This window comes from Daphnia pulicaria, chromosome 7 (genome assembly GCF_021234035.1).
Source record: "Daphnia pulicaria isolate SC F1-1A chromosome 7, SC_F0-13Bv2, whole genome shotgun sequence".
NCBI lineage: Eukaryota > Metazoa > Arthropoda > Branchiopoda > Diplostraca > Daphniidae > Daphnia > Daphnia pulicaria.
Window position 1 is genome coordinate 1,173,385 of NC_060919.1, and position 16,020 is coordinate 1,189,404.

At 41.1% G+C, this 16,020-nt stretch overlaps 3 protein-coding genes and 1 long non-coding RNA gene across 5 annotated transcripts; 2 read left to right on the plus strand and 2 right to left on the minus strand.

Moving 5' to 3' along the window:
- Positions 1-158: 158 nt before the first annotated feature.
- LOC124350203 lies at positions 159-1,805 on the plus strand. Its single transcript, XR_006920447.1, has 3 exons — positions 159-632; positions 728-1,537; positions 1,653-1,805. It is a non-coding gene; the product is annotated as an uncharacterized LOC124350203 (long non-coding RNA).
- A 165-nt stretch (positions 1,806-1,970) lies between these two features.
- On the minus strand, positions 1,971-6,324 carry LOC124349435 (calcium-activated chloride channel regulator 4-like). 2 transcript variants are annotated; one of them, XM_046800036.1, is made up of 16 exons: positions 6,146-6,324; positions 5,946-6,080; positions 5,686-5,848; positions 5,320-5,609; positions 5,084-5,214; positions 4,856-4,970; positions 4,659-4,747; positions 4,442-4,574; positions 4,230-4,357; positions 3,787-4,162; positions 3,595-3,721; positions 3,422-3,512; positions 3,131-3,345; positions 2,978-3,066; positions 2,763-2,907; positions 1,971-2,695 (listed from the first exon to the last, which is right to left on the minus strand). In XM_046800036.1, exons 1-16 carry the CDS (start codon positions 6,281-6,283, stop codon positions 2,160-2,162), a joined length of 2,901 nt encoding a protein of 966 aa, XP_046655992.1. In that variant the 5' UTR covers positions 6,284-6,324; the 3' UTR covers positions 1,971-2,159. The 2 variants fall into 2 exon arrangements, with proteins under 2 accessions (XP_046655992.1, XP_046655993.1); XM_046800037.1 differs by having other exon boundaries at positions 1,972-2,695; positions 5,946-6,091.
- Positions 6,325-6,788: 464 nt separating this feature from the next.
- LOC124349444 (calcium-activated chloride channel regulator 4A-like) lies at positions 6,789-11,111 on the minus strand. The gene is made up of 17 exons (XM_046800053.1): positions 10,630-11,111; positions 10,418-10,552; positions 10,175-10,337; positions 9,944-10,103; positions 9,751-9,880; positions 9,548-9,678; positions 9,366-9,474; positions 9,210-9,298; positions 8,997-9,129; positions 8,794-8,927; positions 8,576-8,732; positions 8,298-8,513; positions 8,110-8,236; positions 7,947-8,037; positions 7,603-7,876; positions 7,387-7,531; positions 6,789-7,319 (listed from the first exon to the last, which is right to left on the minus strand). The coding sequence occupies exons 1-17, from the start codon at positions 10,795-10,797 to the stop codon at positions 6,892-6,894; spliced, it is 2,790 nt and encodes a 929-aa protein (XP_046656009.1). The 5' UTR covers positions 10,798-11,111; the 3' UTR covers positions 6,789-6,891.
- Positions 11,112-13,217: 2,106 nt separating this feature from the next.
- Positions 13,218-15,904, plus strand: LOC124349647 (importin subunit alpha-1-like). Its single transcript, XM_046800411.1, has 9 exons — positions 13,218-13,454; positions 13,538-13,649; positions 13,716-13,880; positions 13,950-14,265; positions 14,357-14,585; positions 14,657-14,724; positions 14,789-14,930; positions 14,996-15,293; positions 15,353-15,904. The coding sequence occupies exons 3-9, from the start codon at positions 13,767-13,769 to the stop codon at positions 15,695-15,697; spliced, it is 1,512 nt and encodes a 503-aa protein (XP_046656367.1). The 5' UTR covers positions 13,218-13,454; positions 13,538-13,649; positions 13,716-13,766; the 3' UTR covers positions 15,698-15,904.
- Positions 15,905-16,020: the final 116 nt, after the last annotated feature.

Genomic DNA, 16,020 nt, shown 5'->3' on the forward strand with positions numbered 1-16,020 from the left:
GCGCATGTAATATCCTACCTGAATACATAATAGCAAAACACGTAATACGCTCGATATAATATGAGCCAAAAAAATTCAGCTCCTTTGGCAAAAACTATCAAAATCAAATCAAGGACAAGAGTTGCTATAAAAGACATTGCTAATATTGAGGCACGTGATTGTCACGCCGACCGTTCCCGAGCGTACCAGGCGCCCGCTGGCACGGACGAAGGTATTACGAGCGCCATTTCGCATGAAGGTCCTTTACTGCAAATATTGCGCAAGAGAAAACTCAGAGAAAATTGCGAGTTTATACATGGTGGATAAATAACAGCTGTGTTGCCGGTGTACAACTGTCAAGACAAAATAACGCTGAGGAAGTAGTAATACCGCTCGAGGCTCTCATGGCCTTTGACGGCACAATTCCTTCGTCCGTTTTCGGAAGAACACGACGTTGCTGAAACTCATATATAGTATTGTATAGTTACACGTTTCTAAACCAATTAGCCGTAGTCCTGGTACCGACTTGTACAGCTTTAGTATATGTAAGAGAAAACAAGAGGTGAAAGGGTCCGCACGGCTTTGTAGGTCAATGACAAAATGGTTATTTTTGCTGTTAGAACACCCGGGCTCATCCCTCTACAACAACTCTGGTATATACCCTTATAATGAAATTAAAAATTCGTCTTACAATTAAATTTCATTATAAACATACAATTGTAATTTCCTGATGCACCGGTTTCTCCAGTTGTCACGTGTCAAACTCAAAAACGGCCGCAACAAAAAAAGGACCGGAAGGTTATTCAAATTTCCGAAATTCTTTTCCGAGAAATCAGATTAAAATTTCATTTGATACAAATCACATCTAGTCCGTCAAGTATTTTTAAATGACTTTTCAAAATAATTTTCAATGCACGAAATTTAAATGTGGTCCGGAACGAACGAATAAGTTATTAATTGCATGTAACCAATTATAATTAAGATAATTTGAATTGGTCGTTTCTGAATAATTATTTCGCGCTAGTTATTTTGTCCTAATTTCAGTTTGTTCATCCTACATGTACAACTTCCTTCAGAGCCTTTCATTCGTCCTTCACGGAGCACGGGAATATCTAATAGCAACAGTCTCGCTAGCTAGTAGCTAATCATTTGCATGAGCTGACTTTCGAAATTTCCTGTACGCACCGCTCGTGTCCAGTTACTTCCATCCTCCAGCGGTGTGGTGAAACGGAGAGAAGAAAAAGTCTGTGGTATAAAAGAACTTGCGCTCACACCAGTCGAAACATCCGCCACCATCACCTGTGTCATAACTATATATCGTCTCCTCGTGAGCTAAACGATTTTTCTCCAAGTGCCAAATTATCCGTCGACAAATATAATGGCTGGTAATTTTCTATTTGCGTGGAATAACAAGCCAGAGAACGGTATGCCTTTTAAGTCTATGGCATCTTCTAATGAAACTGAGATTAAAAACAAATTTACGTCAACTACGTCGGCTGGATACGTGAATTTACCTTGGAATTTACGGGACGGAAGGCGGACCTCGGACTCGGTTCAGGTAAATCAAAACTGTGACAATTTTTTTTACAACTTAATCAAAGTGCCAATAGAAATATGACTGACAGATTTAAAAAATATATCAATAATAATTTCAATAAAAATATTAAATGAAGGTTTCAAGGTATTACGGAACTGCTGCGGATGACAAGTCCGATGTGTCTACCAAGTTACTGAAGGCTCTCTACTAAAGTTGATGTTCCTCGGATTTTCTCCACAAATCCAATTAAATGATACAATAATTTCACTTGTTAAAAATAGCTAAATATTTTAAAAAACAAAATTACAAAAGCATTTGCCAGTATTGACAATAAACGGATATACTCAACTAATAGAAAGTGCTATAAATGTCTCTATATACTTATTCTCCTCCGCGGTGCATCACAAAAATTGGCATTATTAATTACAAATTTTGAAATTGTTAAACAAACGAGAGAAAAGACTAGTTTCGCTATAAGATAATTTCTTCATGTGAAATTCAGTGAAAAATATTTAATCCAAAAGAAATTGTGTGTAAAGTAAAAAAAAACTATGTATCAAAAAGCAAAACGGATGATTTAAAGACAAATACAGTATGTAGTAAATGTAGATCCGCGGTGGAGAAAAACAATTTGTGAATTGAACTAGGCAGGAATGCCGTCGTAACGGTACACCTGCGTGTGTTTGACGACGACCATCAGCAAAGCCACGCACAAGCAAACGATCAAAATCAGACTGGTCGCTGCAATTAATAACGCACCTAGACGATAACTCGGCTCATTAGAATTGATGTGAATGTTAATTTCGGGATCAACCGCTTCTCCCGAATTACTGTCGTCTTCAGGATTCGCTTCTTCCCAACTGTCGTCTTCGGTATTCCTCGTTGAAACTACCAACGTTTTGTCCGGGATGAAGAAAACGACCAAGTTGGACACTTGGCCGGCTTTGTCCGCCTTGTCCACGGCCCGCAGAGACAAGTAATAGGGTCTCTCCCGCTGGACGTCCGTCAGCTGAAATGTGGCCGTTTGCTGGACGCCGGCCTGGCTCGGCTGGAGCGAACCGGCGACGAGATCCTCTTCCGTGATGATGGATCGATTCCCCCGAATGGCAGATTCGTTGTTAAAGTTGGAGTTCATGACATCAGTGACGACATCGGAATACTTGAGTTCGTAGTAAGAAACTGCGCAAATGAAATACCAAGGCAAATGTAAGTGGCGAATTTTGTAAATTACTCAGCATAATTAGACCTGTGCCGGAATCGAGATCATCCCCTGGAGCGGTCCATTTCAATGCGATTGAAATATTTTTGGTGGTGTCGTTGACGACCATAACCGACAGATCGGTGACTTTAGCTGGAGGGTAGGAGTCATCACTGGAGACTGGGATACCCACCTAATTGAGCCAACGAATCAATTCAAAAATTAACATTTCCGGATGAGTTTATAGTCAGAAAAAAACAAACCTGAAACGAGCCAGCTGAAGCGATTCGGGTAAAATCTGCCATTGGAATTCTTTCGACTTCTCCAATGATCGTCTCATCAATTTGAGGATCTATAAATACAAAATTAATTTGCGACTGTAAATGTAATAAGGACATGCGCAATGAATGAATTACCGAAGAGTTGAGGACTGGCCGAGCCGATAAAGCCCAGAATCTCGAATGACTTGTGATTGCTGTTCACTTGGCACTTGACTGTGTACCGTCCCTGTTGATTGGGATAGGCAAAATATTTGGAATAAACGCCATCGTCTTCCGTGCCATCCGCATCGCTGCCGTTGTCCAGCAAGTCCAAGATCGCCGTGTCACCGTTGGGTTTCACCACAAAAGCTCTTCAATATGCGTTTGATATTGTTTAGAAAATGAAAACGACACAGTTAAACTTAAGAACAAAATAGGCAAATTTACTTGACTGATGCTCCCGTGACTGGATGAGTTCCTTTCAAAACCTTGGCCTGAATAATAATCTTCTTCTCATTTGCGTCTCTTATATCACTTCCTAATCAACGGCAGGTATATAGGGACAAATATTTAAAACCAAAATCTAAAGAAAAGGATTATTAAAGAATTAAATATTATACCACTTGGAATAACGCATTCAGTTTTGATGGGCGTTGTAACATCCGGGCGCAACCGAGTCGTCACGGTGACTAGAACCGGTTTAGACTGGGAACTTTTCAAGCTCACTTTCAGGGACCACTGCCCGATCTGTAAAATATCGTCGTGTTAATTCAATTTCTAGACGATTGTTCGCATAGAATTGTATTGTTTGCCTTCGCCAATTCGACAGTGAGTGTAGCGGTGGTCGTGTCGAAAACGAAATTGTTCACGACGTCGCCATCAGGTCCAGTTAGCTCGACAGATTCGACACTCATTTCATCATCCAAGTTGAATACGCTCAATTTTAAATTTCGTCCGACTGTGTCGTCGACAACGAATTCATCCGTCAAATCCGTTTGATCACCACTGGCCGTCAATTCTTTTTCGAACAATTTGAATATCAAGTCCTCGTTTTTCACGGTCAACTGGTAGGTCGAAGCGCCCACAAATGCCTGTTGTAGGGCTTCACTGCTGTCATCGTCCTTGATGAAATAACTTTTACCGCCAGTGACGTCAGCCAAATGCTCGACATTCTTGTCCGCCTCACTCCTGTCGAGTCAGTCGAAAAATTTATAAAAATGGCTATAATTGAATTTTCAATTAATTTTAGACTCGCCCATAGGCGATGGTGATGACGCGGATCTTGGCATCGACGATGTCCTTCTTCACGTCAGAAATGTCGTGATAACCGGGTGAATTTTTGCCGTCCGTTACCAAGACGATAATCCCACCATCCTTTAGCATCTGCCAATTGAGAAAACATTGTGATTATCAATTAGCAGCGATTGCTTGATGGCTTTTGATGATGATATAATTTGTTTGACACACCTGCATCGCCAGTTGGAGGCCACACCCAATGCAAGTGGCCACGAAAACCTCTTTGGGCACTTTTGCCATCATTTCTTCGCGTGATTTCTCGTCTGCAATCATTCGCAGGTCACTTAAAATTTCAGCATTCGAACTTATAAAAAAAATTAACAAACAAACAATTGATTATAATTTTCACGCAATAAAATGTAACCTGTTTTCAATTTTTAAAACAAACCTGAACTGGACCATTCCCAATTGATTTCCGCTTGGGAAATCAGTTTTGATCCAGGCGCGGACGGACTCGTCCAATTTTCCAATCCGGTTCTAAACGTATATTCGATTATGTTAGCTAGTTTTGTCAAATATTATGGCACAAATTCCATCGAAATTCAAACAATAATTTATTTTATTATTTGTGTTCTGGCCACTAACGTATTCTTTCATGCTGCCGGAAACGTCCATGACGACAACGAAACGCGAAACGGTCCCTTTGACGATCCGGAATACCGTCGGCAGCAGTGGATTGAGTGGAGTATTTTTATCCTTTCTACTCTTACGAAAAATTGAGTTGGACAATGTCGATTGTAATTCCATTAATCACGTCTCATTTTGCTGCGATTATTTCTTGCGTGCTGTAAGTTTAAGTAATCAAGTTTTTACTTTACATCCGCAAAGTCGGGGCTCCGCATGATGACCGTCCAGGTGCTCTCCCCGTTGCACTTGTCATTGTGCTCGTTTTGAGTGCCCATCCTGTGCGGATGCGCTTGGTCGTCCTTGCAAAAATGAACCACCTAAAAATTGTCACGAATCAGCAATATGAATCATCACTTTACTAACTCAATTTCTCATTCATTGATAGGTCTATAAAATACATAAAATATCAATATAATACTCACTGATTTAATTTGGTGATAGGAAGCCAGCGAAGTTTCCGGCAAAAAATCTCGGTCCAACTTAAATCGACAATTGTCGTCGTAAAGGTTTGTGGCCGGATCGGGCTGACAGGGTGCAGTGTTGGTTCTAATGTCATACTCGCTGAACATGGTCGGGTAATTAGCGCAGATGTTGGGCTCGATTAAGGAAGAGCCCGATTGGCGGTAGAAGAGCGGATACTTTCCGCCAGCCATTCCATACTCGTCGAAAATGCCGTAGCGATAATGGGCCCATTCGTGAACGAAGACTTTGCCTTTTTAACAAGGAACACCAGCAACAGATACATATTTAAAATTCAAATTCAGTCAAAACGTATATGTATTATTTACCTGGGTCTCCGTATTGAATATTGTTCTTGCCTTCCGAGAGAGTGGCCACGTAGTCCGGAGTGAAGTGAATTCTCTGACCAGTTTCGCCGCATTTGCCGTTGTGTTCCGTGTAGGGCAGATCTTTGCGCATGGGATTGGGTGTGTCCACGATGACGTCAGCCGTCTAGATTTCCATCAGTGACAATGTGTAACAAAACAAGAAAAAACAAATCAACGTTAGGGTGGAAATGACGGAAATGGGGTAATTTTGTTTTACGGACGTTGAACGTTTCCCAAGTGCTGGGACTAGCCTTGTCGTGGTCCCATTCGGCTGGAATTAAAATGTGGACACTTTGGAAGTAAGCTCGATTCTCGGTCGCCACGTAGAGCACCGGAGAAGCTTCCGATATCATTTTCTAACGCAAGTCTTTGAATGAAATTGTTTTTTAAATCAAAACTACCTAATGAATGAATGAAATACCTTAATGTTGTCGATGATAATTGTCGATTGACTCGCGGGCGTTTTCGAACTGATGGCCACCACCAAGTTATTGTAACCGGATTGGGTCATAGTCACTCGACTCGCATCCATTCCAATCCATCGTCCGGAACTGATCATCAACAGCGAGACCCAAAACCGAAGCGTGAGCGTCCATCGAACCATTTTATCAGACTGGGCGAGTATAGAACTAAACACTGCGGTTTGACTCTATGCGTTTGACGTTATCTCGCGTTGTTGAAACACGCTGTAAAAAAAACAAATGTATGTAGAGTTATTTGACGATGGCCAGTCAACGCTGCAACGTGTATAATCTCGAGCTAGGCGCTTATCGAAATCTGAAATTGGTTGGCGCGTCCATTATCTTCTGCTCTCTCTCTACATTTGACTGTTTGGATATATTACGTCCCCAACTCCACAATCTTTTTATTTGTGTAAGAATTATATTGGATCGCCCCTACATAGTTGCATCTATATGATTTCGACATGAAAGCCGCGCGCCTAGGTAAATTAGGTCAGCATTAATTTGTTAAAGCGTTGATTAAACCGGTTGGTTTCATATATTATCAGCTGTGCAAGAGATTGTTTCAATAAATATTGTTCGGTCAAGAACTAAGGATTTTATTTCATTTTTTAAAAATACCATCAAAATTTTATTGCAAAAAGATAATTTCATAAATTACACAAAGTTCATATATATTTAGAAAATAATAAAAAAAAATGACAAACTAAGGCCGGGTTTTGGCTTCGTCGTAGGACAGGTATTTTTTCCGAGCGATAAGGTAGGCAATGGCGGCAATGAGAAGGCAGCCGAGCAGAGATCCGACGGCGATGGCGATAATGGCTTTGGTCGACAAGCTCGACGCCGGGCCGTCGCCGGATGGGTATAATTGAGCGGAGACGATGTTGGACGCCGTTCCGGCCTGGCCGCTCCGATCCAGCGCTCTCAGGGCGACGTAGTAAGTCTTGGCCGAGCTGGAACTCTCCACTTTCATGACGAAGGAGATGATTTGCATGGAACCGGATTCCAGCGGCTGCAGGGAACCGTTCAGGACGTGCTCCTGCTGGACCAGCGTCGAATTGTCGGTTTTCGAACCGAAATTAACTGCGCGGAGGTCGTTGAACACCGGCGAGTATCGAATTTCGTAACTCGAAGCTAAGCGGCAATCAAAATAAATTTGAATAAAATTCGGAATGGATTAAAAATGAATTATTCCAAATACCTGTTCCGAAATCTAAATCTTCTCCGGGTGCTGTAAATTGGATGGTGACGTTCGTTTCGGGATTATTTTGCACGTCTACAACGAACAAATCGGTGATTCTCGAGGGCGGATAATTGTCGACACTGCTGGAAACTGATTGCGCCATCTGTTGTAGTGTTACAAATTAATTTCCAAATTTTGGGAATGTTGTTTGAAACAATTTGATTAAGTCTAAACCTTGAAAGAGCCACCGTCGGCCATTCGGGTGAACAATCCGGTCATCCTGGATGTTGCTGATCTCGTTTGAGGATTCGATTTGGTGAAGGATGCGACGTTGACGTAAGCCGATCCATCGCTCCAAATTTCGCACTCGACGGTGTAGCGCCCCTGAGTCGTGGCCGACACAAAGTAACGTGAGTAGATGCCGTCGTCGGCCGTCGTGTCGGCCGACGCTCCGTTGTCCAACAGTTCGATGACTTCCGCCGGACCGGAAGGCATTTCAACACGCGCCCTATAATGACCGAATAATTTACCTTTATAATTATAAAACTGGCCAAGAAAACAGAAAACGAATAATTTACTTGACTTTGGCACGAACGACGGGATTGGCGCCTTGCATCACTTTGGCCAAGATTCTCACCCGACTCGTGTCGGTATTATTCGACGTATTACCTGCGACGGGAAACATTCAATTAATACGCAATCAAAAATGATTGTAGGGTGTTAAATTAATTATTTAATTACCATCAGGGACGTAACATTCGGTTGTGATGGGGGCCGTTGTTGTTGATCTCGTCTGAGAAGTGACGTGAACGGCTGCAGCGTCAACAGTGGAGCTGGTCACTGTCAAAGTAAAATACCATTTTCCCACCTTGAAATTTATGAATTAATTTGATTTCTTTTTGGGCGTGACAACTTTTTAGCGTATTTACTTCAGCTTCGGCCAGTTTGAACATGGCCACTTTGGCGACGTCGTCGTAGACGAGATGAGAGTAGACGTCTCTGCTGGGCGATTTCAAGCTGAACGATCTCAGGTAATTCTTTTGCGTGTAATCAATGCGGAAAATGAAATTGCGACCGACTGTCGAGTCGACCGAGAAATTTTCATTGATCGTCTCAGTCACGTTCTGGTACTGCCGTTGAAACAGCTGAAATGAAATTTTGCTAAATTCAATCGACTGGAAATTTGCGCTCAAATGGAATAATTTACCAGGACAACAATCTGATCGGCAGAGACGGCCGGCTGGTAAGTGAGTGAGCCGATGAAAGCGTCGTTAAGACCTTGACTGGAATCGTTGTCGTCGATGAAGTAACTTTTACCGTTCGTTTTCGTGGCTAAATCTTCAATTTTGTCTTCAGCTTTCCTCCTATAAAAGACGCCATAATGATTTTAGAATTAATTGACTGAATTAAATCAGAAAAATATACCCGAATGCGATGGAAACGACTCGAGCACCCGATTTAATCACGTCGGAAATGACATCGTTGATGAACGGCCTATCTGTTTCCTCTCCGTCGGTTAGAAGTAGAATAACCCCACCTGGTCCACCAGGTCTCAGCAGCTTTCGTTCAAATGAATCGATCAAATTTGAATTTTGGCGCGTAAAAACAATATATGTAATAATACTTACATCCAATGCTTTTTGCAGGCCACACCCAATGCAAGTTCCGCCAACCGCTGTAACGGGTAAACGAGCTATGAGAGCTTCACGACTTGCGTCACCGTTTATCTCTACGATCGGGCTAAGAATTTTAGCATTTGATCTATTGAAATTAATAATAAAATAAAATTACGGTAAAAAATAAATAAGGACAAATTGATAATTCACAAAATTATTAATTACGCGAATTGGACCATGCCGAGTTTACTGCCGTCGGAAATGTCGTACTTGATCCATCGGCGGGAAGACTCGTACAATCTGACGATCCGGTTCTATACAATCAATATCTTTCATGAACACCGTGGACATATGATAGAAAGTCTATACATGATTATTTACGTAATCGTTCATGCTGCCCGAGGTGTCTGAGACGAGCACGAACCGTGAGCCGCTTGACCGGACGATCTGGAAATTGGGTTCTATAAAGACCACATCGTTTGGCGGATTACTGAAATCAAAATAAAATAATTCAAAGTGAATTTTTGAAATAATAATGAAATAAGTGCTGGTTGATAACAAACTTGTTCATGGCGAAATCAGGATGCAAAGTGATAACCGTCCAGGTGCTGGCCCCTCCACACATGGCGTTGTGTTTGTTGGGTGCGTCGAAGACGTGGCCCAATGCCTGGTCTTCTTTGCAGAAATCCACCACCTAAACGGGAACAAATCAAATGATTAGATTCAAATGCAATCATCAAATGAAAATTGAGTTGTTCATCAATACCGAATCGAGCGAGTGAACGGACATGAGCGAGGAATCCGGTAAGAATGCCGGTGAGAGTTGGTAAGCGCAATTATTGTCGTAGACACCAGTGGCCGGATCGATTTTGCACGGGCCTTGAGTAACGAGGTCCCTAAAAATTCGAATAAACTATTGAACTATTTTTTTTAAATTGCATAATTAAAGCAATACATACTTTGTAGTGAAGATGGGAGGAGTGTCGGAGCACAGATTGACCTGGATTTCTTGATCGTTGGGCTCCTTGTAGAACAGCGGATATTTCTTGTCGCCCTGGTAACCGTACTCGTCGAAAACGCCATAGCGCAGGTGAGACCACTCGTGAACAAATACCTTTTCTATGTGACGTAATAATTGCATAACAAAAAATTATTAATTTTCAAATGCAAATAACGTCGCATTATATTACCAGGCTGCCCGTAAGTTGCCGTTGTATTGGGATCTGTCGCCGTGCGGAGGTAGTCCGGCGTCAGATGGATGTACTCGCCCGGTTGGCCACATCCGCCCGATTGGACGGTATAGGGCGTGTTGCCATAAGTCGATCTGGGTGGTGCTACTCGTACGTCAGCCTCCTGAGAGGTGAATATTAAAAATAATTCAAAAATAATTCAATATTAAATTCGATTCAAAATAAAAATAAGCCATTACTGACCGAATATGTTTCCCATGTGCTGAGATTGGCGCGGATATTGCTCCAAGATTCCGGAACAAGGATGCGAACATCTTTGAAGTAAGCTCGCTTTTCGGTAGCTCGGTACAGGACACTCGATGCTCTTCTTATCATCAACTGGATCCAAGAAAATGATGAATAAAAATTAAAATTTCAGATGAACAAATAAATATTTGATAATTCGATAATTTTACTTGAATGTTTTTCAGGATGGTTTCGGACCAGGTGTTGGGCACGTCGGGAGAAATAGCCACTACTATATTTGAATAAGCGTTATTAGCTATAGAGATACTGGTGGAATTGGCGGTGGTCAAGTACAGGGCCAACACTAAGGCGATGAAGAGATTGAACCGGCAATTCATTTTCCCGTGTGCCGGAGCGTTGAAACTATGTCACTCGTATAGGGCACGACTTCTTCTTCAATATCCCAAAGTTACTGCAGTCATCACAAAATATACAAGACGGACGCCTACGATATACCTTTTTTAGTTCTACGTCAGACTTTTGTCCCGAGTCACCGCTGCGATTAGCGTCGTGATGACGAAACGCTCACATCCGCCGGCGCTCGAAGTGACACTTCAATAAACGGTATAATCTGTTGTTTCTGACTAGTCATTTTTGGTTCTTAGTTTACTTCCTTCCACTCCATTAGCATTTTGAAATTCTTCACTCCGTTGCCCACCTTTTTAAAAACTGAAATGCAACTGCGTTTCGTTATCAGTTCGCTGTTATTGTGTTTTTGAAGGGGGATGTTCTTATCGGTCTAATGTGTCTGTCTATCTCTTAAATATATATTAAGTGGAGAAATAGATAACAAATATAACGAGTGAAAACTATAGGGAGGAGGGCTTTTAATCTCTCTTATGACGAAGTGTCACTTTTCCCTCCGGAACACCTTGACGAGACACTTAACTCAGATTTAGGTTTTCCGACAGACTTCAATTTCTGAATTATCCATTTGAAGATGTGCTGGCGGGAACAGTCAGACAGACATCTACATGCTGTGCATATTGATTTTCGTTTTTGAATTTGATATCAATTGTTTCACAATGCAGCAATATCCGAATTCAAAATATCCGTTTAATATTTAATTAGATAATATGTCATAATTTTCGTAGGATAAAATTTAAAAAAAAGAAAAAGTTGTAGTGGGACGTCGCTCAATGATAACGCGGAAACGGAAACTGCCCGATTGGGTGGAAAAAAAAATGTGAACTCCCTTTTTTGGTCCGTAGACCGAGAGGCGGGAAGTTAGTGCCTCGATTAGCGCAAGACATGATTACGACTCTACTGATGTGCTCTAATAACACAGTAGTACGTATATACATGTCCCCATGTGCATGATCCATGGCCATAGGCACCTTAATGGTTTGCTAATCTATTTTTTTCTCTAATCATGCAAACATAGCATAATGACACACGATGGTTGCCCATGGTGGTTCATTGAAGCTATTTCTCACCACTGGATGTGCGGGCAAACGCCATCTGACGGCAATCGGAGAGGGTGATTCTATCCACCTGGGGAGTCGAACTCGTGTCTCAAGATGTACTGAGCATCAAGCGACGCCTTATCCGTTATACCTACCTTGTCCCCTCCATTACTCATTTTTTTAAAGCGTCTATTAAATATCTAACATATTATCCTTTAATCGAATATTTCTAAAGGATTTTTTTGTAATTATTATTTAAAAATTGAAAAGTACTACTATAGCTGTTTTTTACTTTTTTTTGGTTGATTGGTGCATTTACAGATATTCCTATCCATGACGATATTATTTTGCTACAGCTAAATTTAAAACTTTTATCAATTTCGAAGAAAATCCTGATAAAAAAAATTACTGTAAACTAAATAATAATTTAAAAATTATGAATTGAATTATTAATTGCAGACATTTCAACGATTTCAACAAGCTACAAAATTGAAAGATTTAATGAAAAATTCTTGAATAAAATAAAAATATTTTAAATTTAAAAGTCTTTTATTTTAATCTGCAGAAAAATTGAATCGATTCGCGGTTGTTCCCCGTTGTTGTTGTTTAAATCCTATTACAAGCTAATCCAAGGCACCAAGTGAGGGTGTGTGTGTAGTGTGAGTGAAAAAGGAATTAAATCTAAACACTGGATTTCGACAGTTATTTTCAATTCCCAAATTCTTTTCATCTAAACTAATTTGACTAAACGAAAAAAACGAAAAAAAAATTTGAACTCCCTTTTTGGTCCGTAGACTGAGAGGCGGGAAGTTAGTTCCTCGATTAGCGCAAGACATGATTACGACTCTACTGATGTGCTGTTATGACCACAGTAGTCCGTATATACATGTCCCCATGTGCATGAACCATGGCCATAACATAATGTGTTTGCTAATCTTTTTTTTCTCTATTCATGCCACAGTATCGCGTAACAACATACAGATATACAATGAATCATTCAAATACTCATTGGAATATCTCAATATTTGGAGTGTCGCCATCTGCCGGTAATCGGTGTTGGTAAATTCATTAGACTGGGGAATCGAACTCGGTTCCTAAGATGTTCTGGTGGTCGCTGATCACCAAGTGACGCCTTATCCGACGTACCTACCTGTTCCCCGCTACAACCATTTTTTTTAAATTTATTATAAATTTTTGTTTTTAGTTAAATATCTAGAAGTAATTAATAGTAATTGTTCCCCCCCCCAACGTACGACCTGCCCTCATCGGCAATCTCAAGAAGTACGGGAAGGGGAGGGGGGGAAGATCTGGGCATGGGGAAGATATTCTCCTTCCTTTGTTCGTAGTCTCTGCCGAGTGGCGTGCCGCGTGAACAAGAATTGTTGTAGCTGACAAAGGCCCTACGTCACGTGCTAATGTTTATCTTTTCATGTTTGATTCTGATTTTATTCAGTCGTGATTTCCAGTATCTGAAAGTTCGAAGTGATGTATAGTGATAAGGCTAAAAACTTACATGAACACAAACTCTAAAGGAGCCTCCACAGTTCGAGGGTGTATGTAATCCGTATGACGTCAAAAATGGATCAGTAGTAAGTAAAACAGAGGTCATTAATCTATACTGTTAATTACAGTTTAAGGGATAAGTTTGAATTGAGTTATTTTTTCTCTCCAGAGCCAGTCTATCAAAGTGAGTGACCCAGAGGCAACAGCTCAGTCGAGAATTATTCAAAAGTCATAGCTGCTAGTGAAACGATTGCATCTGTGAGTGCAAACAACACTGAGATGTGAGAACCTTGTTAATTTGTTAAGTTTATCAATGAAAAACAACAATTACTAAATTCAATTTACAGTTTACTGTCTCTACTCAACCCTCAACTCAACGTCTCCCTCATATTGTAACAATGTCTCATCAGTTCCAGCATTCCTCAGACACCATTGAAAACAAACAGCCATCAGAAGTGGAATCTTTCGATGAGGAAGCCCTTCTCCTCTGGTTGTTGAATCATTCAAACGGGGTAAGAAATATTCAACATTTATTCACTGTTTGTCCCACCAACTTTGAGTTATGCTTAAATATCCAAAAGATTGAAAAACCAATGCCAGCTGGGCCCATAGTGCCTCCATCCGATACTCCTGCTCATATTCCCATGGGTCAAGTCACTCAATTGGCTGGTGCTGTTTCCAATGTCACCATGACTGCTTATCTAGAGGATCAATCCGCTTTGCCTGGACTTGGGGCCGCAACTGCCGCTCGAGGATTAGAATCTGCTATGGATCAGCAAGCTGGTTGTTCCCATTTCATCGATGTTATGAATCCGCACTTATCAGGCCAACCGGATGCATTTGAAACACCCTGTAGAGGAACAGTAGGCAGCAATATTCCGAGTCAATCGCATCTTGGTATGAAGTTGATATTTTACATTTCAGTAACAAGTTTCGATTAGTTACAAAATCGATGAACAGGTTAATTTTTTATTTTCATACTACACAGATGAGAGTCATGAGACTCCATCCACCGAGCGTCCACGCTTGGGTTTAGGTCGTGTTTTGTACGAGCTCCAACAATATGGTATTTTGGGTTCAGAGAGTTACAACGGTCCTGTTTGTTTCAATTGTTGTGGTTGTCACTCACTGAGCTGTTGCCCGGAAGAAAAAGTTGAGCGCGTGATTCGACGAAACGTTGATGCCTTATTTCCAAAAACAATCCAACCCACCACTATGTAAGCAGAATAATTAATGATAAGTTGAAATAAGAAAGTGCTAGAGTAGGCTAAAACAATCTTTTATCTAGGGATCATTATTGCGTGGAATCGACAAATTCGCCGTCAGCCAGCATGAGTATTGAAGAAATTGTCTGTGGTACGTAAATGTCGCTTCCTTTTATGCAGCATATTTGCTATAAACATTTCTTCTTTGGTGAAAGGCATTGACAGCGGTGATGAATATCAGGAGATGATTGCTACTCGTGCTGCACGTGAAAACCTCTGCATGGAATCTGAGTGTCCACCGCTGAACATTTTGCTTCGTATTCCGAAGCTAGTACAATTCCTCAACCGTGACAGCGCGTATGTTACTGTTTAAAATCAGTTTTAAAAAAAAGTTCCTAACTCCAATCATTTTCTTTTTTTAGACCTGAGCTGCAATTGGAAGCAGCATGGTCCCTAGCAATCATTGTCTCAGGCCCATCTGAGCAGACCAAAGCTGTTGTTAGGACTGGGGCTACAGATAAATTCATTTCCTTGTTAGGATCATTTTCTGACAACATCTTCTCAAATGATTTTACAACTTTGACGCTCAAATCGGATTTGGTCGAACCAGCTATGTGGGCTCTCGGTAGTATTGCCGGTGACGGTCCAGATCTACGAGATTATGTTATCGAACAAGGCATTACGAAGCCTCTAGTTTCCTTGATCGAGCATGATACATGGGTAATATTACTTCCTAACTTTAAAAATTCAATCTCATGCATGAAATATTTCGTTCCTAGTCTACGTTGTCTTCCGTTTCCGCATGGACCTTGTCCAATTTGTGCCGTAAGCCTCATCTCAGTGTCCCTGCTGTTCGGAAGCTTCTCCCCGCTTTGGGTATCTTAATTTCTCACGACGACCCAGAAACTCTACATTATTCCTGCTGGGCTCTAGCGTTCCTCACTGATGGTCCAAACGAAATCATTCAAGAAATAGTCGAAGCGGGACTCGTCCCTCGCCTCATCTCTTTATTGAATCATAATGAGGGCGCCGTAGTAACTCCAGTTCTAAAAGCCATTCGCAACATTGCAGCAGGCAACGAACTTGATGAAATTGGTTGTGTTTTCGCTGCTGGTGCAATTTAATCTTTGTCGGCCAAGTTAAAGATTGCACTAAAAACGATGAAAGAGTCGACGGGGACCGTGTCGAAAACTGCTGTTTGCCCATTTGCAAAATCTCTCGACTTATTCTTCATTTTATAACTGTCTGTCATTTCTTCTTTTACTTAACGTTAACATCCCTCGTTCTTTCTTTCTGTAAAAAAAAAATTAAATTCTTATTGGCATTTCTCACCTTATGTTCTGTTGAGCTGTACCATGTTGCTGCTGCTTTCAGCAGCTCTATCGCATTTGCAAAATCTTTCAGTCTTCATGTTATAACAGTCAATATTTCTTTTACTTAACGTTAA